Source organism: Malaclemys terrapin, chromosome 3 (assembly GCF_027887155.1).
Source record: "Malaclemys terrapin pileata isolate rMalTer1 chromosome 3, rMalTer1.hap1, whole genome shotgun sequence".
Classification (NCBI taxonomy): Eukaryota; Metazoa; Chordata; order Testudines; family Emydidae; genus Malaclemys; species Malaclemys terrapin.
This window is the reverse complement of record NC_071507.1, coordinates 42,105,233-42,132,069: the sequence shown is the minus strand read 5'-3', so window position 1 is coordinate 42,132,069 and position 26,837 is coordinate 42,105,233. Positions and strand designations below refer to the sequence as shown.

At 42.1% G+C, this 26,837-nt stretch overlaps 1 protein-coding gene across 1 annotated transcript in view; it reads left to right on the top strand.

Moving 5' to 3' along the window:
* The window catches only part of KCNH1 (potassium voltage-gated channel subfamily H member 1), a 299,849-nt gene that overhangs the window by 150,704 nt on the left and 122,308 nt on the right, over positions 1 to 26,837 (top strand). Inside the window, exons 8-9 of the mRNA XM_054021526.1 lie at positions 7,984 to 8,183; positions 13,472 to 13,724. Coding sequence (XP_053877501.1) covers positions 7,984 to 8,183; positions 13,472 to 13,724 — 453 coding nt within the window. The remainder of the gene's footprint in view (positions 1 to 7,983; positions 8,184 to 13,471; positions 13,725 to 26,837) is intronic.

Genomic DNA, 26,837 nt, shown 5'->3' with positions numbered 1-26,837 from the left:
ATTTAGAACTATAGATTTTTAAGAAAGGTCCTTATTAATTTTTCAGTCAAGCTTATATTGCTCAAAAGTTATTGAGCTGTCAGTGACAGTTCAACCAAAAGTGATTCTAAAATTAGAAATTTAAACAATTACTTACTGAAATGTCAGCTCTCAGTTTGAAATTCCTCCCCAGATCATCATTTGTAGCCAACCCTTTCCCTTTCACACATGCACACAAATATCACACGTTAACCACAAGTATGCATTTAATGATTCCAAACTACTTCTGGTTTATTTGGGAACTCCCAGTAGGAATAACCATAGGTAATCTGTAATCATCATCTTGATTAACTACAAGATCATATGTTATCCTAATCATATGTTAAAAACAATCAGCCTGTTCACTTACATTCATACATTCATTAATTTCAGCTTCTTTCTCTTTAGCTGATAAGATGTTAATTTTGTGTGACATCACAAATGCGTTATCTGAATAATCGTTAGACTGTAATTGCTTTAGGCATGCTTGCTTTTTTTTTTCCAGCTAATTTTTCATTGCATTCAGTGTCCTGTTAGAAGTCATGTTTTGCTGAATTAGTGTAATGAATCTTCCAGTCTCAGCGTGCACTCAACCATTTATTGAATTAAAATTATTTGTAGTAATCTAGGATGAAACTTGTTCACGAAATATACATTACAAGCCAGTAAACAACTTAAATGTATAAACTCTTTGAAAAGTATCCAACATAGAACAACCTAGTCAATAAATATGAGTCTTTGTTACTTATCAAGTGGAACTGTTGTGTAGATAGATCCTCCAGCTCACTTCGAGAATTCTCAACTGCTGGTTTCTTGAGACAGGTAGAAAGTTCAGTTCAATGTAGAATTGCAAGGTTGTTGGGAGGATTTTCACTACTGGACATTGGTATAATTTGTTGCTGTATAGTTTGTATGAATATAATCTGTACATGCGCAAGAGTTTGGGATGAGTGCATGATCATAATCAGTCTGATGATTCATCTTGGGAAACATGCACAGCATTCAGATCTGTAATTGTGAAGACTGAGAGGCTCGCAATTACTTCAAACAGAAACTTCTGTCTTTTACAGTTTTGAAATCAAACCCTAAAGAGGGGTCTCTCACTTTGGTATCCATATACATACATTTCTCATGGAGTTATTTATTTTTACACTTGTTAGATCATTAGAAATTGCAAATTATTAGGTGACCTCTGCAACCTGTGCCTGACCTTCATGACTCATTTGTGCGAGTAATTGGCTGTAGAAATTACTGTGCTTTTATCTTTGATGTTATTAAAATACTGGTTTAAATGAGGTGACACGGACTGAATAGTTAATAGGTTGCCACATTGTTGGGGGCAATGTGTTTTACTTTTGTCAGAGAAAATGTAACTGGCAGACAAAAAGCCGTTCTGTCCTGTTTGACAGTTCTGTGTGTGAAGTGACATTTGCTGAGAGAACTCGATTTGTTTGCTGTCCAGTCTGGTTGGTGCAGATATAGATGAATAGTATAGGTAACCCTTCTACCAGGTGGAGTTGGCAGTAGCAGTGGCCAAGTTCAATATTTAAGGGTTCCTCTTAAAAATATAAAACAGAAGTGTCTTGAGCCTCCCCCCCCCCCCCGCAGTAATCTGGGGAAACCTAAAACCACCCCTGGGCGCCTCTAAGAGGCAACACTTCCCCACTCACAAGAACTGAGTCTGCGTATAATGAAAGAGAACTTTTGTTAAATGGGAATGGGAACCAAGCATTAATTTGGGAAACACCTCAACCATGTTCAAAAGCATGTGACCATAAGCAAACCTGACCCCACAGTGCTTTGGGCAGTGTCCTTTGCTTCAGTGTCCAATGAACGAATGTCCCTTTTACGCATCAGTCCTCTCTCCCTCTGCTGTGCCCCACTCAGCAGTCCTTGGTTAGTGAAGACCCAGAGTTCAGAAGTGTGTTCACAAGGTTACCTCCCCCACTGGGGCGGGGTGGGTGGGAGGGACGGGAGGTGTTGAGCAATGCCTCAGCAACTGGCTCTCTGCTGCCACTGCTGGCCACCATCTCTCTGCTGTTGCTGCTGCTGGCTGTGGCTCTCTGCGGCCACCAGCCGCCAAGGCTTGCTGCTCCCACGAAATCACATTCTGAAGTTCTGCTACCTAACCCAGCTCTTAGTGATTTCAGCAGGTAGTGGGGAACTTCACGGCCAGTGCAGTCTCTGTGTTGTCTTTCACTGTCCCCATGCAAGGTCTAAGGCTAATCTTCTAGAACTGGTCAGCAGTGTTGTCAGCGCTAGGAATCCCCAACCAGAAACAAAGAGACTCAATTGAGTCTAATCAGCTCTGTCATTAAACACTGGAGAGGAACAGGTCAAATGGTGTCTAGGACTCTTTAGGCAGAGTCTACACCATTAGGTAGGAACGCCTGTCTGTCCCCACTCACTCATCTTCACTGGGATTTGACACCCCTACCCTCTGGTTAGCAAGTGAGGTTCAGTTTAGTGTGACCCCCCTCAACCAGGACATGCTAGGCACATGCTAGTTCTGCTGCCCATTACTTGTACAATAAGGATAACAACATTTCATTACCCCTGCACTAAAATCCTAGAGTGATTTGCCACCCATAACCAGCCAAAATTGATCATTTTGACAAAGCTGCGCACCTGGGCTGGGTAGGTGTGTCTGTGCAAACATGGTCTTCCCCCAGCTTATCACTAGCTGTCAGGGGAAAGCTCATTCAGACCCTGCTTACATCTGGAATGTGGATGTCACTGATGCTACGTAAGACGCTTCTCCTTCGTTCATATGTGGAGATGGCTGCTCAGGTCATGATCCTGTAATTGATCTGCACAGAAAACTCTTATTGTGACACACTGGGCCAGATTCACTCCTGTGCTGATGCAGGCGAGAGGATGGAGGGGAGGCAGCTTGTGCCTCCCATTCAGGGCTATTGTGGACTAGTTCAGACCTTGGTGCAGGCTGGGGAAGCCCCTTGGGGCTGTCCTAACTGGTGTCTCTTTATAGGCCACTGCTGGGCTGTCGATCCACCCTGACCACACCGCCTCTTGCTCAGATCCATCTCCTCCTTCCTCTGCCCCACCCCCATTCATCCCTAAATGGGCTATTGCGGAGGTGATGCAGAGCTGGCACAAAACAGCCGTAGAGCAATGGTACATCAGGCTCAGTGCCTCCAGAGAGCTTCCCCTGGACCACCAATACAGGGCAGCGGCTTAATGCCAACATTTAGCCTGCAATTTAGGGTTACCAATTTTGATTGGACGTATTCCTGGACGTTTCATCACATGACATAATCTTTAATCAAAGAGTAATTGCTGGAGGCTCTGGGACAATCCTGGACGGTTGGCAAACCCTACGGCAATTTAGTGTTTGAGCAGTAACATTCAGTTTGAAAACAGGAGTTTGTTTTGCCACCCAGTTCTTTGAAAGCGAAGAATTTTGATTCTGAATTCCTTCTGTGGCTTTGAACATCTTATTATGGATTCATTTCATTATTTTTGTAGAAAGAAGTGAAGATATGCAACTAGCTATCCTCTGCAGAAACATTACGGGTCAATATGCAATATGCTAATGTTATCCCCCCGTACAGACTGAAATAATCCTCATCCTTCCTGTGTCCATTTAATCCTAATAAAATGGTTAACTAATGATAAATTAAGATTTGGAGTGTTTTTTAATAAGAAATTCATGTATGCGGCAATAATTTCCCTTGGCAAGGTAATTGTAATATCGGAGCATGGTGGCTGCAATTAGCAATTGAAATTGCTGTTAAATTGCACACACGTACTAATCAAAATGAAGTATTGGGTGTTGTTTTTCACCAGACTTCACATTGCTTGATTTTCTTGGACAATAACTCGGAGACATCGGGTTCAATTTACCCGTCGCGGCAGAGGGGTTGTGAATTCCTACTCCCTGAGCCAGCCGGAGTCACTGCTCCATAGGTGACAATAGACAGCGTTTGCTCCAGTAAAGGCCCACCAATGAAAGCGGTCCAGAAGGTACTGAATCCATAGCTAACCTTGATGACTGCCATGCCCCCTCCCTACTCAGTGCTGCCCATTTTGGGGATTGCGTTGGCTAGCTGAAGGCTACCCAGTGGAAGAGGGTTTATAGATTCCTTGGGCTGTCACAGATTCCTTCCAGGTGGACTTTCCACTGCTGGGGGCCCTGTGTTCAGGATTACGCCAGATAAGCCAGCAAAAGTTAAAGTTGAATCTAGGCCGTGATATTTAGCATCCTAGCAGGTAGCAGAAGAGGATCTAGTAGGAAAAAGGTGATAGTGTTTAAATAGAAAATCTGCTGATTAAATTGCTTTTATATTAAATGTATTGATAAAAGCATTTCTTCATCTTTCTCCATGAGATGTGGTACTTGCATCCCGCAGGCTTTTAGGTACAGTTTAGCCCATGCAAACCTTAATGCTACAAATAAATAGGAAATCGTTTGTACACCACCAGGCAAAATCCATATAAAAATTATTCTTCTTGACTGTTTGCATAATATGTTGTGCAGCAGCACAAGCTGAAATCTTGATTTTGATTGGTGGAAGAAAAGCCATTTAAGAACTACATGAAGGGGCAAATCCTGCCCACTGTTCACAGCTGTGAAGAGCCTTTAACAGCAGCAGCAGCAGAAGGGTGGGGAAGGATTTGAAGAGCTCGTGCAGGAGGTCTGCACCTCCAAGGTCTGCACAGCTCCAATCAGGGTCTTCTGTATCCCTATGCAGAGGGAGCGGAGGGGTAGAGGCATGCCTGGAGAAGGAGGAATGGAGCCTTTGAATCTTCCTTCTCATTTAGAAGAGGCATCAGCATCTACTGCAACTCCCATGCAGCCACTTTGTGCTAAGCCTATTTGCCTGGATGTAGTGCAAAGGCTGGGTCTATGAAAGCTGAGATGGACCAGAACATTGTATCTGGACATGAAATGATAGCCAAATTTGAGGGTTGAATCTCTCTCTTTAGTGGGCTTATTAGGGAAGTGTGAATCTGCACTTTAAACACTCACATTTCAGGGGTTTTGGATCCATGATTTTGGCTGGGCTCCTTTTTATATAGATATAAAGTTTGGATTCAGATCTGGAATTAGATCTGTTTTTGATTTGGGCCTATCACTGCAAGGACTTGTTTTTTTTTTTTCTAGGTCCATTCTGTACCTGAGTCAGCTTGGGTAGGGCTTGGCTTTGCCACACTAAAGGTAAATAGAACCCAGAGCCATCTTTTCTCTTCCTTTCAGCATTAAGTGCATGCTGGGTCAGACATAATCATACCTCTGGTGTCATAGCATAACTCTACCTTAAAAAAAAACACCCAGTAGTCCTATTTGCCATATTTTGTGGGATACCTTCTGCTGTTTGCATTGGCTTTAAAATATTTATGTATTTCTACCACCAGCAGAGAAATCAAGTGATAGGTGTTGGCTCTCAACAACAACTGGTTATAGTGCATGAAACAATGCAATTGGATATTGATTAGCTATCCTATTTAAAATTATATATTTTGTTTGCTTCCCCTAGTTGTGTTGTGCCTTATGATTTTACAACATAATGTAGTGTAATACAATATAAAGTAATTATCGTAGGTGTAAAACCCAACATGTAACATATCCGGGGGAGAAATTGGATTTGTTACCTACTATTAATTTCATTGATGGCAAAACCTCATTCTGATGGGGGCAAAGATTGACCAGAAAGTTGTTAACTTTCCTCCTTTAGGAAATGTGAAAAGAATGAGGGGAAAATACTACTAACAAGAGGCCAAATGCCCTAAGTCCTCCTTCAGTGTTCATTCAATGCAAATTCAGGCAGAACTCCCAATGGTTCGTAGGTTATAAGACTGAAGGGATTGCTGTAATCCTTTAGTCTTACCTCCTGAATATCACAGGCCATAGACTTCCCTGAATTTCTGTTTGAACTAGAGCAGATCTTTCAGAAAAACATCTGATCTTGATTTTAAAATTGCTAGTGATGAAGAATCCACCAGAGTCCTTGGTAAGTTGTTCCAATAGCTTGTAACTAGAGCAGGACAAAAAAATTGATTTTTCAGTTTGGACCAAAAATTGTTTTGTTTCTGGTTGACCCAAAAAACATTTTTTTTCTTGCTGAAATGAACTACCCTGCCACCCCCCCCAAGTCCCGAATTTTATTCAATCTGATCCGAAACATGTTTTTATATTTGGGGTGATTTTTACCCTTTGTGTTAAATCTATCTAAATTTCTAAATTAAATGTTTCGAAACAAAGTTGAAACATTTCTCTTAGAAAATGTTGCAACAAACCATTTTGACTTTTTTGAAAAGAAAAACTCCCTCATTTTTTTCTGCCAAAATCATTTGCCGAATTCAACCTGAATTTTGTGACCAGAAACTGCATTTTTCAGCAAATAAGTTGCTCATTGAATTTTTTTTGCACCGCTCTATTAATTATTCGCACTGTTAAGCATTTTGTCTTAATTTGTCTAAATTTGTCTAGCTTCAACTTCCAGCCATTGGATTGTGCTATACCTTTGTCTGCTAGACTGAAGAGCCCATTATCAAAGTTTTGTAGGTACTGAGTGTGAGCAAGTTACTCCTTGACTTTAATGGAAGGGTTTGTCAGCATAAGGACTAAATAAAAACTGATGAGGAATTGGTCCAAGGGGTTGGCCCAAGGTCCAACCAGCTCTTGGTTATATGATTTTAAAAGTTGGCCTTCCTGTTTTTCTTTTCTTTATGGTGTTCTGCTACACTTGCTCTACGTGATTAAGTTAGCAAATATACGTATTTTAATAGGGTTATGTAATAGTTATGTTGGGCCAAATCCTGAAGACCTTTCTCAGCTTTTAAGCAGTGCTTATACTAAGGCACTATGGATCCCAGGAGAGGTGTGATTTGAGTTGAAACTGAGTAAGGTCCTCAGGATTTGGCCCATGAATACATAAATAATTTATTGAACTCTGATACTTATCAAAAGTGCCCCTGGACACTGTATACAGTGATGACTGAAGTAGGGAGAGTGGTCCAATTACATTCCCCTAGAACCAGCTCCCTATCCATCTGTCCAGAAGGGTAGGTGGAAAATGGGCAAGCTGGTTCAAGGAGAAAGGATTTATGAGTTCTGAAAATGGTTATGCATCCTCAAGGCGGCAGTTCCATGCATGGGCATATCCTCCTGAGAAGGCCCTGCATTGGACTAAATCCAGATTGGACCTACTCATCTGGTCTCAATGGCCTAAGGAGATCATAGAATATCAGGGTTGGAAGGGACCTCAGGAGATCATCTAGTCCAACCCCCTGCTCAAAGCAGGACCAATCCCCAGACAGATTTTTGCCCCAGATCCCTAAATGGCCTCCTCAAGGATTAAACTCACAACCCTGGGTTTAGCAGGCCAATGCTCAAACCACTGAGCTATCCCTCCCCCTCCTGAAGTCTTCTCTCTTGTGCTTTGATGCATTGTTGTTGTCACGCTGAGGTGGATAATGATGGCTCGACTGACTACTGTAGTAATGCAGTTAAAGCTGGGAAATCTGTCACTGATGGCATTTTAACACAGAAGCAATAGACCATAGATGAAATTTTAAACTATTTACTATCAAACTATTTGTCTTAACATTCTTTTATCTTACATTTTGTTCTTATATGGTTTTTGATGCTACTAAATTGTTTGATGGACAAAGACAAATGTATAGAATATGTTTTGGTAATTCCCTTTCACTTCCCAATGCTCACCATCATAAATTATACAGCCATCCTGAATTTGTAGTGCTACAAGTGACCCAGAAATGTTTGTATTTGTGTGTTATAAGATTTTACCAGCCTAACTTGGGTGAAGTGATCACATACACTTCTGTGGACCTGACATTACTGTTGCCCTTGGATATATGGACACACAGACATTGTGAGAGGGCAGACAAACCAACACAACATATTATTACGTAGTTCTCCAGTCTGCTGCTCTTTGAGACTTTAGGAAAATACCTACCTTACTTTTTTTCTTTTGTTTACAGCACTTCTGTATGCAACCATTTTTGGTAACGTGACAACCATCTTTCAGCAAATGTATGCCAACACAAACCGGTACCATGAAATGCTGAACAGCGTCCGGGACTTCCTTAAACTCTACCAAGTGCCCAAAGGTCTGAGCGAACGTGTGATGGACTATATCGTTTCCACTTGGTCAATGTCCAGGGGGATAGATACTGAAAAGGTGAGAGAATACAACCTGAAGGAAACATATCGCTTACTGAAAGCTCTTCCAAGCTTGCAAACCATTTAATCCCCAATGTTGATATTTTTAGCTGTTGAATTATTGAGATGCCAAGATTACATCTAGCAAACAAAATTTGCATTGATGGTAATAGGTTTTATATTCTTGTAGGGCTAGAGCAGTGGTTCTCAAACGTTTGTACTGGTGACCCCTTTCACATAGCAAGCCTCTTAGTGCGACCCCTCTTATAAATTAAAAACACTTTTTTATATATTTAACACCATTATAAATGCTGGAGGCAAAGTGGGGTCTGGGGTGGGGGCTGACAGCTCGTGACTCCCCCATGTAATACCTTGTGACCCCCTGAGGGGGTCCCGACCCCCAGTTTGAGAACCCCTGGGCTAGACTGTGCGCTGATCAAGTCTGAGTATCCAGGGGGACAGGGCACAGGCAGCTTTGCCTTCCTTTTCACCCTCCGTGCCAGGGGCCAGGCACAATTGCAGTTTCTGTACTCAGACGGTGTCGGGGTTGGTCATATCCTGGGCCCTAAGGGATGCATGCCACCCAAAAGGAGGTTGGGAGGAAACAAGATCATGCTGCTCGGATGAGCTGCCTGACCTCAGAGAGAGGCACATGTTGCAACTGTGGTTCTGTGCAGAGTCTGCTCCTGTCACATATTAATAGGGGTATTGATTACCATGTAGACGTTCAGGGTATAGGTTATTAATATAGGTTAGCTATTCTTGTAATAAGATAGTTTGGGATCTTCCTTTTAGTAGGGGAATATTCTCATCTTAAGTCATTGGATTTACAGGCACAACTCCCTTTGTGTGTATTGAGATAACATACACCTTCACCAAAACAAAAACATTTCTCTTCAGTCCCTTCATATTAGGTGCCTACTTTTCTAGAGATGGATATTGTTTTCCTTTTGTTAGCAGAGAAATGAGCCTGGTGTGTGTTCTAGGGCTATTAATTCAGGAAATTACAACAACGTTCCAATCACCAGCCTTCTGGTTGGTTGTTTAATTTATTGTTCAAAATGGTGGATGATGTGATTTAAAAACAAACAAACTCATTGCTCTCTAGCACTTAAAACGTTGTTAGAGATGGGCTGAGCAGATGCAGCCTGGAGATGGTTGCCTGGAGTCCCATAGGAAGACGGGACTGTTTGACTTCCTGATGGGGCTCTTTAGCATTGCTTTCTGCCATCTGGATCCCAGAGTGCAACTCGAGGGGGTATTGTCCAGAACAGCAGTTCTCCAGGAGGAATGATATTGCAGTGCTGGATGTACTGATCAGCAGCGGCACTGATCATATCCTCACAAATACTGCTTTTTGTGGCCTTCCGGGAAGGATGTAAAGCCACCTGGGAATATACCTACGGAGGAATATAACCTGGAAAGGATGGTCCAGGGACACCCAGGGCACACAGTACAGTGGAATGCTCCAGCAACAAAAAGTAATTCTGCATGTAAAAATATTTGCGATTCATCCCTGGCTTCCTTTGCTTAAAACGGAAATACTAGATACGTACTGCTGGGAATGCCTTTGGAGATAGCAAGACTCAAATTAAATCACATCTGATTCATTTCACTTTCTAGAATTATTTTAATATGAAAAGTCTCCAATTATCAGAATCTCAAAGAGCATATGATGTAGCTTTCAGTAACTGACACTTTGGAAGCATAAGCGCCAATATTTATGGCTATAAAACAAACAAAAAAATCAGCCTCAACATTTATAACAAGGACTAACAAATATACCACTGACTAATGGTTGTACCAGTCCATAAATTCTCAAGTCTGAGCTCCATTGATTTTTGCATTCATCCACAACTTCCAGAATGCTGCATAATGAATAAAACATGGTATCACTTCCACATGCCTGCACAGCTGCCATTGTTAGTGTGTAATATAATGTAACCCGCTACAGGTAACACAAATATTTAAAGGTGAACTTATCCTCAGAATCAATCTTTGTAATATGGTGCTTGAACTGGTGCTGCTTGTGCGTAAGTCTGGGGATGAATAACCAACTAAAAGCAAAGGCAAGCCTTCAGGTTTTGCAAATGTCATTCTAATCAAGTTTAACCAGGAACCAGTGGCAAACACTAACTAATCCATGATGATCCACATTTGGCTTCTTTGCGATATTCATACTGATGAAAGGCTACTACAGTCCTAGGAACTCTCATAGACATCAAGGGTTACCTATAGTGGGTTTAACATATTTGAAAATCTGAAGGCAATCCCCCAAACTTCTCTAAAATGGGAGTGAGAAATACAATAATCTCCTATTCAATAGGGGGAGCCAGAAGCATTTTAGATGAGAGTTTCATAAAATCATTGTCTCCTCCTTCCAACACCAAGGTTGGGTAGGGCCAAAGTTATGAGAGGATTCCATCCATTTCTGTTTTGAGCTGTCATTGGACCCTGTAGGAGAGTTTCCTGGATGGCTTCATATACCATGTTATACCACTATCTCCGTGGATGTCTGCTGCCTCTCTCTCCATGCATTATTTCCATACAGAACAATTTTATGCAGGCAGTATGGGGTCATTTTAGCAACATTGCCAAACCACTGTAGTTGGCACCTTTTTGATGATTGTAGTCACTCGCTGTACTTTTAGTCTTCTATGGATGTCATAATTTCTTTAGCCTGTCTAACCTTGTCATACCTGGATATGGTGCAAGCAATTCATTTCAGATATTTGCAGCTCTTGCTCCAGATGCTTTATCAGTACCCATGTTTCATAACCATGAAGTAATATGGGTACAATGAGCACTGTATATAAACTAGTTTTAGCTGTCATGGACATGGTGAGTTAAGGTTCCAAACATTTATATTCAGGCAAGTGAACATTCTTCTGGCAGTAGCTATCTACTTGTCAATGTTGTCTTCATAGTGGTTGTCATACCTTATGATGGAATCTAAGTAGCAGAAACTCTCTACTTGTTCAATGTCGACACTGTTAATGATGAGTTTAGGCTGTTCCTTGATTTTTCATGTTTCAATTAGTTTGGTCTTTTGTTCGATTTTAATCTCCATTCTGTGGCTGTTGTGTATAGGTTAGTTGCGGCTTCTTGGTTATATTCCTCCATAGGCCTTACCATTATGATATTGTTTGCAAAGTCAAGGTGCTTGACATTTGTCCTGATATCCTGTGGCCTCCACCAATGTTATTCAGGGAACTGGACAAGAAATTTTCTAAGAATAGAGCAAAATGTATGGGACTGAATATGCATACCTGTTGGACTCCAGTTTTCGCTTCAAACCACTTGGTCAGCTCACCACCATCAGTAATGCTGGTTTATATTGTATGCCTTCATAAAGTCATCGTTAGCAAAATCAGAGGTTTTCCTCTAATTGCCCCACTTATAACAGCACCGAAAAATATGTATGTGACAATAAGATAATTGGGAAGTGTGTGTGTGCACACACACTTCCTAGGCTAATCTCTGAATGGCAAGTTTCTGCAAATATGGTACGTATGTGTGAACATAAACATTCCAAGTGTAAATTGGGTAAGTGTACAGCTAACTACCTCATTCAAGCATGGCTCTTTGGGGGTGGGACTAGAAAACTTAAAGCTTTAGCAGATCTGCAACAGATCCACTTGCCTCCAGACTAGGGAGCCATGGTAGTTAAGGGGACTCTTACAGTGGCTGTCGATTAGTTTTCTTCTGGCACACTGCACTCTTGGTTGTAGAATTCCATCCCTCCCAGCTCTGTAGAGCAGAGGCCTCCAAACCTTTTTTGATCGCGCACCCCTATCAGTAAAAAAATTTTGACCACGCACCCCCTGCCGCACCGGCTCTACCATTTTTGCCAAAGCGCAAAAAAAGAAAAAAAAAAAAAAAAAAGCGCTCCTCCTGCCGTGCACCACCAAGGATCCTCTTGCACACCCCCTGGGATGTGCGCACCCCACTTTGGAGACCACTGCTGTAGAGGACTCATGAGCAAAGCCTGGTACCTAGGCTTTGGCCAGTGATAGAAGATTTGACCCTGGAGGCATATTTGCATACACAAATAAGAAGCTGTGTGCAGGGCTGCATGCATAGTTAACATGCCATATAGGTGTCTATCTTTGAAAATATGGGCCTTGGAACTCTAGTTTTGTACCATGGTGGTCCCTTATTATAGTCTCTGGTCTCTGATAAGTCTAACTATTTACTGTTTTACCCTTGCCCCTAATACCTATGAGCTTTTGCACTGAAACCACCACCCTCCTTCCATCAAGGATGGATGCATGGGAGTAACTTTGGAGCTCATGAAGGTTGTTCCTTAATTGGATGAAGTAGTTACTTTTGAGAAAAATGAGGCAAACGCCATCTGCTCTATTAAATGTATTTCTCTCAAATAATGAGTGTTGATGTCCAGTCCATCAGAGATTAATCCTGCAGGAAAGCTTGTGATCCCAAATTCCTATTCATGTTGTACAATTCCAGAGTTTTCACTAGTAATTTTAAATTTGTATGTACGCTGGCAAATCCACTGTCCCCACTTCATTCGTGTCTGTAGCATATCAACAATCTCCCAAGGTAGATGTGACACACGACACAACAGGATCACTGATGCAGTGGCACAAATATACACATAAAGATAGAAGTATGTTAATAAAAAAGGCTTGATAAACAGAAACCCATTAGGATGGTGCACTAGAAGAAATGTTGTCCCTGGAAGGTTAAAGATTCCCCACTATGGAAAACCGGGTGTAAGACAACTTATCTCACACACAAAGGACTCTGTTCATTCTTGCCAGCGGGTGAGGTGTTTATACTTCTGTAGTTAGCCACGATAGGTTAATACGTTTTCTGATTATTTAGCTTAAAGGAATCTATGACTCCCCTTATCACGCACACTCCAAGTAGGTAATGCACTATGCACAGTTTGTGCAGATTTTTCATGGAATTTTCCTATTAAGAATGAAATATCCATAAAATACAAGCCCATGGCATTAGCAGTCTTTTCTACACAAGCTTTGTGCATTGCTGTGCTGTTAATTTTACTGTTTTAAAAACCTGCAGCATTTATTCTAGTAATTTAATATCCAGCAGAGAATGTAGCTGAGATAAAACATTATTTTCCTTCTGGTATTGTAAAGGAGACTAAGTTAATGTTAGAGCTTTTTCTTTTAACTGAGGATGGAAATGTCTGAGAAGAATGCTGTAGTTCTTAAACTCTGCTATAGGTTAAAAAAAAATGGGATGACACAATGAAGGCAACCAGCCGATAGAATGCTCTGGGACTCTTGCACAAAAACTGATGATCTAATCTCCTTTTAGGTTTTACAGATCTGCCCTAAGGATATGCGAGCAGACATTTGTGTGCATCTGAACCGCAAAGTTTTCAAGGAGCACCCAGCATTCAGACTGGCTAGCGATGGGTGCCTTCGAGCCCTGGCCATGGAATTTCAGACTGTACACTGTGCCCCCGGGGATCTGATCTACCATGCTGGCGAGAGTGTGGACAGCCTTTGCTTTGTGGTTTCAGGGTCTTTGGAAGTAATCCAGGACGATGAAGTTGTTGCTATTTTGGGTACGTCTCATCGTTTATAGTGCATGCGCGTGTGCCCCTACCTAATATAATGCTAATCTTCTGCATTCTATAGCACCTTCCATTAAAGAGTTTCACCATGCTTTCAAACCGTTAATTAATTTAGCCTCACAATGCCCTGGTGAGGTATCTGTGTATTATCACCCCCCTTTAACAGATGAAGAAACCGAGGCAAAGAAGAGATTGTGACTTGTTCAAGGTCACATAGAAACCTGGTACAGAAGCATAAGAGCATCCTTTCTACCTCATGTGAGTCTGTGTAAAGGTGCATGCACCTCACCTGTGACTGTTTTCCAAAGTGCTCAGCCCTGGCCTAACTGTGCTCCCATTGAAGGCAATGGGAGTTTTAACGCTGCCTTCAGTGTGAGCAGAGTTAGGTCAGTGCTGAGTGCTTTTGAAAATTGTACCTATAATTGTTTAAATTCAGTTTTAAAAAAAAGGTTCTGTTTTCAGTGTCTCAATAATAAAATGAATATTTTAAAACTAAAAGCAATTCTTGCTGGATGACTCAGGAGAAGGTTTACAGACAATGCTGTCACACTTAACCAGGTATGTGTTATAGTAAGCAAACGCTAATGTCATTTATAATCCCTTTTCAAAACAATATTCTATCTCCCAAGGTCAAAGTAATCTAAAAATATAGAGGATTTAAACTAGGAATGGCACTCTAGGTTGGAGGCATTAAAAGCATACAAAGAGCTCGCAGTGATGTGAACAACATTCTGAAGGAGAAAAGACGGATAATCCAGTAGACGTAGCTAAATCATGAGGTGGCTAGAGCTTTGAAAAGGTGATATTTATCCCTTGATTCTGTCTGACCTTTTTCTGAAAACATAGAACCTCACGGTGACTTAAACCAGTATCTGTCACTCATACCAGCCTTAAAAAAACAAACAAAAACAAAAATCTCACCACCATCTTTCAGAACAAATATACCCAACTCTTCTTCGAGAAATTTCTACTGGCAAAATAAGGCTACTATACTGGTCTCAGTTCTCCACTGTGCCTGAGTAGAGCTGCATAAGTAGTGTGGTTAGCTTAGAGGTCTGGAGAACTTTGCCTGTAATGTTTTACACTCATTTTTGCACATGTGTAAGTGAGTAAAGATGGTGCAAGGCAGTGAAGTAATCAGGTCTATTTTGTTCTATAGCAAAGTGTATGTGTGCGTAAAATACATGTAATAGTTTAATCCTGTAAGATACTGAGCAGTGTCCGCTACTCTTGAAGTCACAAATCCAGGCAGACACTTATTCCATTTTCACATGCTGACTTCAGTAATTAATATGGCTAATGTGAAACAATGTCTTAAGTTGAAGTATCACCTTGTATCCCATTACCCTATTCTCCCCCTACTTTTCCCCTACTATATTCATCAGAAGAACGCAGAATATCTACTACGGTGTTTGTTTAATTTAAACTGAAAGGAATTGAAATAGGTCATTTTTTTAAAATATAAACAAATTCCTTCATGTTAGCATCACCATCTACCCTTGTTTAATTTTCAAGACTATTTTTAAAAGAAGTCAGCATAATTCCTGAAGAAATTAATGTTAAGGAAACCTAAGGCTCCAATGCATTGACAGCTGATGTCATCGTTAAAAGATTATGGATAAATAAATAAGGCCACTTAGTGCCTGAATGAATAGAAATATTATTTTGTATTATCACTGCTTTCATGGGACAATAAATAGATTGAGTCCACTGATATTTCCCCCCCTCCTTTTTTTTTTTTTTTTAAATAAAACTTGCAAGCAGAAGCAGCTCCCATGGCAGTTTGAGTGGACCCTGTGTTTTACTTGTGAGACTAATAGACTAACGCAAAAGTCAGGAGATTTGGGTTCTGTTTGGGGCTCTGCCAGGACTAGCTGTGGGACTTGGACAAGTTTCATAGGGGCAAATTTTCTGTGTGGTTTCCAACCTAAGGAATTCCCCTCCCCGCCCAAATTCAGGGTGTGGAGCCGTCCATGGAGGCTACTCCAGCCCAATGGTTGGAGTGGGTTCTGCAGACTGTTGAAACTCCCATTCTCTTGTGTCAGGTTGGGAGGGATAGCTCAGTGGAGGGGGGAGGGATAGCTCAGTGGTTTGAGCATTGGCCTGCTAAACCCAGGGTTGTGAGTTCAATCCTTGAGGAGGCCATTTAGGGGTCTGGGGCAAAAATCTGTCTGGGGATTAGCCCTGCTTTGAGCAGGGGGTTGGACTAGATGACCTCCTGAGGTCCCTTCCAACCCTGATATTCTATGCTTCTAATAGCAAGTTCTCTGTCCCTGCCCCACTTACCCTGCACCGTAGCATCCAGTGGTATCTCCAAAAGCTGAGCTCTGCACAGCAGAGGGGATATGCATGCTCCTATGCAGTCTTGGCATTTTTCCTTCCTCCAACACAACAGAACCTCACCAGTTCCATTGTCCAGGGTGCCCCCAAAGAGGCAAGGATAGGGTTTCCCCTTGAACCTAACTTCACTGTAGTTTTCTTATCTGTAAAATGGGGATACTTTTTTCTACTCCACGGGACTTATAAAAGTGCTTTGAAACCCTTAGATGGAAGGCACTACAGAGGAGCAAAGTGTTACTTATTTAAATCTAGTCCATTTCAAAAGTATATTTTGCATATAAATGGTTCCTTGGCCTGATCCTGCATACGTCCCAATTTGTGGGTGTTGGGCCTGCAGAAGGAATACAGGTTCTGGTGCTATAAGTGTATAAAAAAGCACCACCAATTTTTTTCAACTAACTTGTAAGAGTCGTGTACAATTGTTCTGTTATCTGAAATTAAAGGTGGCTTGTCACTTCTTACCTCAGCTGAAAAGGAAGGGGTTATGGCATGGCATGCATCCAATTAACATTGCAGGTAGAATTTCTCAAAAACAGGCTCTCACCATTGATTCAAAGAGCTAATTCTGCACCAGGCAGGAATACACCACCAAGGAAGAGTGTGGCCTAAATTCTGCCTGATGGCCTCATTTCATACTAGTCCACACAAGTTATTCAAATGGACCAGATACATCTGAAGCAGGCCCAGGAAGATAGCTTTCTGTTAACATTCAGGGAACACTTTTGAATCACCCTCTTCTGGATAGAAGATACTGATGAGTCTGTTAAGGCATTGTTCCATCCCAACCAATCAAATGAATTATGTGTGAGCTCTTTTTTAAAGATATCCTAAATATAAATGTACATTGTAAACAGTAAAAGGCCCCATTCCTGTTAAAACTTATCTGCTTATTTAATTTTACACATGCGGTGTAGTGCATTGGAAGTCAACCCAGAAGATTTAAACACATGTAAACCTTTTGCAGGATTGGGGCTTCCCACTGCTTACTTCGTGTTGAGTGATTTATGAGGCCACTAAGACTGTCGCTAGAGCTGAGTGAATAACACAAAAAGTTTTCCTCAAAGAATCATTCAGACTTAAATACAAATATGCTTCAGCTCTGTTTGCTCCCCTTATGCATTTGCTTCCCATGAACATTCATGCAACACATATAACCAGCAATAGTACTCACTGAGAAAAAAAACACCTATTCTGAATTGCATGAGAAACATGATTGTTGATGTATTGTTGAGCCAGAAAGAGGACGTGATTTGTCACCAATCATAACTAAACAACGCAACTTGAATTTTAAATATCAAGCATCAAATAGGAACCCACAGAATACATGAAATTTGTGAAAATTTGTAGGAAAATTTTGACTAATGAACACATTGGGGGAAATTATAATCTCCTCAATTATTCCAGGAACAAACAACAAAAAAGATAAATTAATAAAACAAGCATTGCAATTAGGAATACATGCTGCATCTTCCTGTGCAATAAGTTGCATCTCTAAATTACTCTGTGTGAATGTTGTACAGTATTATCTAAAATTAAGACAAGACACCCTTAATCTTCTAAAGATTTGACCCAATTTAGAGCCAACATTTTCTAGTACTGAAATCATTTACCCTCAAAGAACAGCATATTAGAAGTGTGCTGCAGTTCGCTTGTGTTTGGAATACTCTGCGTACTCTTCCATAATATCACTGTAAATCAAATCTACCTAGTATCCAAATAAAAAGTCTGGTTTCAGTTCAAACTCATTTTCTCAGAACAAGTGATTGACTTTGACTTCAAAATGGAGTGACGCACAGACTGGCGTAAAAGAAAATTACATACAAGGCAGAAGAGAAAAATCAGGCATTTTCTGTGGCCATCTAATTAACACGCATTCCTTGGTAATTAGAAGGGGAGGAAAGGCAGATAAAGAGCATGGTCAAACAATTGATGTATTTTACAGGATTCATGGTTTGTTGTGATGGAAATTTTTGTTGCTTTTGTCTGATTTTTGTATCTTATTTTTTTAACTCTGTAGAAACTTTACTTTAGTAGCATTCATATAGTACAATAATTGTATGACACTTCACAGAAATACAGGACAAGAAGTTTCCTGGAATAGGGAGCTTACCATAAATTCACGTATTGTTGTTTGTTGTCGATGTGGGAGCTAGGGAAAGGGGAAAGACAGCAGGGAAGGCTGTTGTTTGTATAAGGATTATTTTGTATGTTTACAGTTTTTTTTTAAATGGGCAGGTGTGAGACCAGGGGTATATAGATAAGGTAAGCGTGGAGATTAGTTGGAGGGAAGCTATCCAGGTAACTTTTGCAAATGGTGTTAGACAACTTTTTCAACCCTTAGGTTCTCTGATCTCCTTAAGGACCTTCTTTGGTGTAGGAGTACAATTTGAAGCTAAATTATACCTTCGGATACATGAATAAAAGAGCCATAGACAGCCAAGCATATGCTCCACTGAAATCAGAGGACAGAGTTTGGCCAATCATATTTTTAAGTTTTCTGCATTTTCTCGCTGGGTCTCAAACATATACTTTATTAGGTTTTCTATAGCTTTCTGTTCCTTCCACTCACACCATTACTTAGTGCTATAGGTGTACTCAGTACTTTTACAGTAGGCAGAAAGTGCAAGACAAATTACAGAATCCCTGCCTTGAGAAGTATTATAGGTGGCACAGGTAGCCTGACATCCCATTATCAGATCCTGTTTCCAGATGCTTATAACTTTGCTAAACTTTAGCATTTTGGGCTGAAATTTTCAGTGCTGGGTATTTGTCTCAGGCTGAATCTCTTTGGAAATTTTTCAGCAAATATGGTTCAGCTGTTTCTCAGAAAAAGGTTAGAGGAAAATACATTGTTTTGCCCATGTAACAAAATTCTTACAGATGTTTAGTTGAGGAGCTCTAGAGCCTCAGTGCTATGGAGCCAGGGACATAACATTTGGCAGGGGGCTGGCTGTCATGTCAGGGATATGTCTTTTGCCCTCTCCATTAAAATCTGCCCATATTTGGCTCAGATGCAAGCCTTTGAAAAAAATCATCGTTCAATATGCACTGTAGAGACTTGTTAGAGTTTGGCAGCTAAATTCTCTGAAGATTCCATCAGTACTGAGCATGCTCTGTGCTGGGACTGAGCATGACTTTCCCTGCACTGTGTGTGTGGAGGGAAATAGTATTTAATTACATAATCACATACTATGTCTGTAACCCTTCTGCCCCTCTGAGTTGGCAGCAACAAGGGCCGAGTCAGTATCTAGGGGTTCCGTTTCAATAACACAATGCAAAACCGGCTTGAGTCCCCACCCAGTGACCTGAAACAATTACATACCATCCCCTGGGTGCCTCTAGGAGGCAATACTTCCCCTCTCGACAGCACGGAGTCTGAGTGTAGCAAAAGCCTTTTAATAAAGGAGGGAAACAATGTGGCATTATGTTGGGGAAACACCACAAACAGGATTCATAACACAAACCTGAGCAAAAGACCCACCTCCAAGTAAGTTTGGCAGTGTCCTTTTCCCCTCAGGGTCTTAAGTCCAATCACCCCAAAGTCCAACAACCCCAAAGTCTCTGTCCCTGGTCAGTGCCACCCCAGAGTTCAAAAGTTTATCTGCAGAGTTTTACCCCCCCCCCCCAGCCTGGGCGGAAATGCGGGGGGGGGGGGGCACATGGGAATGTTAAGGGGCACCTTACATGGTCCAAGGCCAACTGCCCCACCTCTCCATGGAATTCTGCTGCAGCCTTTACCACGAATGGCTCTGCTCTACCAGCCGCACCACACCACACCGCTCCGCTCCTCCAGCCGTCCCCGCAAACTGCTCCGCATTCTGTGGGCCACTCCAACTGTCCCACAAACTGCTCAGCTCTGCCAGCCGCTCCACTCCACCAGCTGTCCCATGCCAGCTGCCCCCGCAAATGGCTCCTCTCCGCTCCCTGTTCCATAGGCCGCTCCAACCATCCCACAAACTGCTCAGCTCTGCCAGCTGCTTAGCAATATATCTTCAGGCTTCCCCACTGGTTAACACAGCACTCAGTGATCTCAGCTCAGCAATTTTAGTTCTTTTAGTGATTTTAGCTTGTAGTAGGGGAGCCCCAGTGCTGGTGTACCATTGGCCCAAAGCAAATTCAGTTCAGCAACTTCTAGTTAGACTCCTAGTGGAAGCAAACTTAGCTCTGCTATTCAACAGTAGAGAGAGAGGGGAGTAGTGCAATTGGTGTTCCAGGCCCTCAAAAGGGGCCCATATCATCAGGTACACATATCTGTCCTCCACCTCTCTCAATTCACTGGGTTTTGTAACCCAAGCCCCTTGTCTAGCAAGTGCTACTTAGTTACTGGTGAGTCCCGCTGTCATACAACAGTTCCACTGGCCTTGATTCACAGAATCAGGGTAACAACACTTTATTCTTCCTGCCCCAATAACAGAGAAACTGGGGATCCCACACCAGCCAAAGTAACCACTTTCAGTTGTTGTTGTCCCAGGCTAGGCGGGTGGGTGTGCCTATGCAAACAAGTTCAGCCCCTGAAGTTCTTTTCCACCCTCGCCATAATTCACCACCAGATGTCAGGGTAGAGCTTATCCTGACTCTGCTTACATGTCATAATGCATACTCACAAGGGGGCCAAATTAAGGTGCAAAGGTCACCTGGATTCTGGCATTTCCTAACTCTTGAGTGCTTGACTTTGCAACCTTAACATTCTTTTAATGTAGTTTCTGTGTGTAATACAGTTTAAAGACAGACAGGTGTACAATGCAGTCAAACAGTATGGCTCAGTAATATCTGGGGAGCCATAGAGTGTTGTGCAGTTATTGTATCCGGAATATTTTATGGAAAGGATGGGTTTGATGGAGGATTTTGAAGGAAGAGAAAAGGCTTGGCATATGTTAACTGGGAGGATGCTCCATGCTTAGGCATTGGCATGAGACAAGGTTTGGAGTTGTAAATAGAGAAAGGAGAAAAAGGGTATGTGTACACTTGGAGCTGGCAGTATGATGCCCAGCTCTCATTGAGCTAGCGTGCTAAAAATAGCAGTGTAGCCATGGTGGTACAGGCAGTGGCGAGCGGTGGGATGAGCTAGCTGCCCCGAGTACAAACGTAGCCATTGGTACATACTTGAGTGGCAAGCCCGAGCGGCTGCCCATGTTACTGTGGCTACGCTACCCTGGCACAATGAGAAGTAGCGTGATCATGTCTCCTCAAGCTGGGAATCACACTCTCCCCAGCTGAAGTGTAGACATACTCAAAGGAAGCCATAACGAGTGAGGCTGGGTGGACTGGATAGTCACTGTTAAGAAACACACAACCACATTCTACTTGTATATATATCTCTCTTCGTCGTCTGCCTCTTCATATCTCCTTTGTGTCGCCATATGAGATGACAAAACTGGTGCTATCTCTCTAGATGTAGTCTAGATAGTTTCTGTTTTTTATAGGAAACCACATAGGAACAAAATTACATATTTATTTATAAATAACTTCTATAAATAGACTAACGATCAATAGAATGCTTTGTTATAAAAGCCAATAAATAGTGTTCAACCCAAAGGCAGTGGCCCCTAAGCAGGAATATTTTTGCCCCTCCCCTACAACTCGGCCTAAAAAAAGCAAATGGGGGCCACCTTGAGCTGCTTGGGGCTCTAAGCAATTGCTTAGTCTCCTTATGCCTAACGCTAGCTCTGGCTCAGCCTCTACAGTGATGGGTACATAAATACCTAGACAAGAGAGTGATCAAGAATGCTCTCTCTCTCTCTCTCTTTTAGTAGTGGTAGTAAATAGTAATAAACAATGTAGCCTAAATCTGACTTGTTTGACATGAAAAGGGGACTACCAGGGAAATCCCAACTGGCTGGAAAATTTGAAGGAAGGAAGCAAGCAAAACTGTCCAAGCAAAAGCTGCTACTTGTACTAGACCTGATCTCTTATGTTCAAAGATTGTGTTTTCACAGAATATCAGGGTTGGAAGGGACCTTAGGAGGTTATCTAGTCCAACCCCTGCTCAAAGCAGGACCAATCCCCAAACAGATTTTTGCCCCAGATCCCTAAACAGCCCCCTTAAGGATTGAACTCACAAGCTTGTGTTTAGCAGGCCAATGCTCAAACCACTGAGCTATCCCTCCCTCTCCCCCCCCCCCCCCCCATGGATTAGGTAGTATGGCCCAAGGGATCAGCAGGAGCCTGTGTATCTCTTGGAGTTGACCAGGTCTAGGAAGCAGCCTTGCGGCATGGGGCCTGAGAAATTGGTCTTGTGGAGACTTATTTTAATCTGAGTTCACTGATTCTTGTTTACTAAACTGATCACCTTTTTATTAACCCGAGAAGGCCATGGAAAATAGTAGACGTGTCCTGTCTTTGCTCAACCAAAGCTGTAAGCAATGACTGGATGCAGAGGATACACTAAATGCGATAAGGCCATAACTGTCCTTGATGTTAATGCCTAAGGCCAACATTTCTCAAATTGGATGCATAAAATGAATAAAATGGGTCTAATTTTCAAAACATTCCCAGTTCCCATTGAAGTCCATTAGAGTTGTGGGTGATTTGAAAATCAGGCTATTTTTCTTTTTAAGTGCTTAAATATGGAGGTAGGTGCCTAACTTTAAGCACTCACTTTTTGAAAATGTTGGACCTCATTTTCAAATGAGGGCATGTAAGCTGAACCCCCCACTAAATATGTGCAGGAAACAACTGAGTGTTTGCTTATGCCAATAGGGGAGCTATTAATAAATACCTGTCTGATTCTGTGCACAGAGTCCAGATTTGTCCACATGTGGGGGCAGTTTAGGTGCCCAACTGATCATTTGATCCTAAGAGTCACTGTCTCAGCTCCACTACATTTATCGTGTTCTCACATTCTGTGATTGAGCTAAAATATGTTACTCTTATGTGCATATTGTTTGTCTTAGCAAAAGGCACTAATGGCTAAGCCCTCAATCTGTAGTGCAACAGTGGCATTAAAATACTACAGCAATGGGGACCATATGGTCGAGTCCCCATTGCGATTGATGAGTTAATGGGAATTGAGTGCCTGACCTCGAGTATGGAAGTGTATAGCTCTACAAATAGACTTTGTTTCCCCATAAAGGAGTTGTCTACAGCATTTCTTAGATTTCAAATAGGAATGTATGATGGTTTTGCTCTTCTTTACTATTGGCTACTATAGAGGATTTTAGTTCAATGGGCAGGTAAGGTGCTTTTTGCATTATCTGTGCATGCTGACCTAAAAACAAACAAATACAAGTTAGGATATGAATTGTTTGCATTCTGTGAAAAGACCAGGAAATGATGAAGCTTCATGGCAGAGTCGTTAATGCAACCTCATAATTCAGTACAACAACATGCATTTTCCTTTCTGTGTTTTCCTCTTACTCAGTTCCTGGCAGGTTTGTTCAAAACGTGCTGCTGTAAAGACACATTTTAGAACATTTACATTTTTTGTGGAGCTGTAGGGGTTGGAACATATTTGCTGACTCATGTCATTGGCAGGTGCTTGAGAAATAGTGTAAAAATATTATTGAAACACCATGCGTACATTACTGCTTAAATACATTTAATTTGAGAGTATCTATTGTAAACAAGAAAACGAGAGGCAAGATACTAATTTTTCCTCAGTTATACAGCCTGTGTCCTCAGATCCCTGAATCGTATCGGCGGGTAGCAATCGATTTATCCGGGATCGATATATCGCGTCTCGTTACGACGCGATATATTGATTCCTGAACGCGCTCACCGTCGACTCCGGAACTCCACCAGAGCGAGCGGCCGTAGCGCAGTCGACGGGGGAGCCGTGGCCATTGATCCCGCGCCGTGTGGACCCCAAGTAATTCGATCCAAGATACTTCGACTTCAGCTACGCTATTCGCTATTCGCATAGCTGAAGTTTCGTATCTTGGATCGATCCCCCCCAGTGTAGACCAGAAGTGCAAGTGATGTTCCCATTGCTTCCTTCCCCCAAGTTCAGCTGGCAGGGAACAGCTTGGACCATAGGGGCGCCAGCAGGGGGAGGCCCCTATAGGCTTTGTGTTGAGTGACTGCATCACATATTATGCCGGGGGGAGAGGGGAGGCTGTTGCCCCACTTGCTAGAGGAAAGTGTACCTCTTTAAGAGATAGAGAGGCATGGAGTGAATTTGCAGCAGCTGGGAAACAGATCAGTGTGGTGATACTGACGCATTCCACCTCCCCTTCCCCCCTCCTGATGAGAAGAGAGGGGAGGCTATATAAGTAGATGTCATGGAGAAGCTGTCTCCCTCCACCTTATCTGGCCCTGGCCCCTCTTTGGACAATTCTGAAGCAGATCTGGTTGCCCGCAGCCCCAGGAAAGAAGAGAGTTTGAGGGCACTTGGCACTGTTGCAGCCTTCCCCAGGCACGCTGGAGATCCTTAGGGTTATTCTTGAAGAGATTTTTATTTTTAAATCAAGCATATGAGAGATAGTTGAAAGTTATTAATATAGTTTAGCTTTAGTTGAAATTGACATTGTAACAGACAGCATATGTGCACCTGTTGTTTGATTGAACCATGGTCTAGCCAGGAACTCCTGAGTTCTGATTCCACCTCCAGTTCCGATTCTCTTGGTAGCCTTGAGCAAGTCCAATAAATACCCTGCCTCGGTTTTCCCATTTGTAAAATGGGATAACTATATTTGCCTACGGTATATATCATAGTGCATGCTGACCCTTTACAGTAGGCTCAAGGCCCTGCACAGCTCTCTTTTCAATTCAGCCCAAAACCAAGGCATTCTGTGACTTATAGTCCAGAGCTATAAGCCTCCCAGCAAGGAATAAAGATAAAAAGCTTCTTTTTTCACTGTGCAAGAAGAGGCCTGAAAGGAAGAGGTGGTGGGTCTCTTCTGGCCTAGCTGGCTGTTGGAGGAACTGCGCAAAGCTGTCTGGATGGAGCAGAAAAGCTATGAGAAGTAGATTTTTTTTCCTTCTATTTTGAAGTTGCTAGTGGCCGCGAGGTTCTGGAGAGAGTTGAATCTCTCAGGAGGAAGTAAAGAAAGTAGTCCTGGGTGAAAAGGTAACTTAGAGAACAGGACAAGGCACTTGCTGATTTTTCTTGGGGCCTGTGGCCAGAGCTTCCTGCAGAGGATGGGAGAAAAATACTCTCATCCCTTGGACTCGAATCATAGGAGGGAGGAGCCGGACTTTTGTCACCCTGAAAGAGGTGTAATTTTGATTCAGCCAGAAGGCTAAATGAATGCATTGAAGAGGGAAATGGAGTCAGTGGCCACATATTCATGAAGAGGCAAGGCACTGCTACAGCACCTCACACTTTGACAATGGAAATATCACAATGTAGATCCACGTGTGATTATTAATACTGCTATCAGAGCTGATGGAACATAACATAATGGAAAAAATTGTCAGAATGATTTTGTATATAACCCAAGATGAGTTTGACATTCTGTCTATGGAGTTTGTAAATGGATATTGAGTGTGAATTTGTAATCCAGGTATGCTGCTTTAATTTATTTATCATCACCGGGGTTCTGTGTGTGTCGGATGTACATTTATTTACTTTATTTAAGATAACTTGTTCGATGGGAGAAAAGTGCTGTTTGTATGTCCCCAGAAAATACAAGTTTTTATTATTTATAAACCTGTAACTCTGAGGAGGAGACTACTTTCTCTCTCTCTCTCAAAATAACATGTGAGCTTGATGTGTCACATTCTGTTTCAGAAGAACATTAAATGGTCCGTTTACTTTGGGTGGAGAAATTCCTGCTGATTTAATTTTATCTAATTGCAATCTTAAAGGACACAAACAGAATTGTTCTTATAATGTTCCTTTGAAATTGCTTTAGTTTCCTCATTTAGCCATAAGCCGTTGTTCAGCTGTAGGCACAGAAGGCTAGATTCTGATCACATCAGGACAGATTCCTCTCATGGCACAGGGTGAGTGTGCGGGCAAATCACACCCATTTACACTGAAAGGAGTGGCTATACCAGAGGGGTAATCTACCTTGGGGAAGGGGAAGTGGAAATGCAGGATTTCCATCCGGGAAGGCAGCTGTAAAATCTGTCGGGTGGCCCACCAGCACTGTCTCCCATCTTGCATGTCATGTGGAAGTCGCATCTTCCAACCAGGCTGGCTTCACTCGGTGGCCATCCCCCACCCATGTGTTGAGTGGCTCACCCTCGCTGATGGAGTGGGCTGTGCAGATCGTTTGTGCTGCTGTGCCCTCTCAACAAGTGAGTTTCCATCACGTGAACGTGGTATTCCACTGCCAACAGCTGAATCTGGAACAAGAGACCGAGTAAGGCCTGCTCAGCACTAGAACGTCCTACTGGCACAGCTACCTCATCTAAGAGTATAAACTGCTGGTATAGGCTGTGTCTTTATTAGGAGGATTTACCAATATATCTATCCTGGCAAACCCTTCCTAGTGTAGATAAGCCCTTACTGTGATTTATACTGGCAAATATGGGACTAGATTAGAGTTGCATTTAAAATATACTCAGAACAAAAGCAAGTAGTCATCAAAGTAAAGTATTTAAAACTTTTTAGGAAGCACAGCTAAGTTTACTAAAGTGCCCAGGTGACTTAGGAGCCTAGGACCCTTTTGCAAATGGGGCTTAGGCTCCTAACTTTTGTAAATGTTACCCTGCATCCCTACTTTATTCTCCATCTGAGTTTAAAATGCTTTTCCTTTCACGTTATAGGATTTTGAATGAAAACAATCAAGCTGCTGTCTTTTAAGTACCAAGAAATAAATTGTGTGTGGTGGATTACAAGGTGTTAACAGGGTTTCCTGAACCTCTTAACAAAGTAAT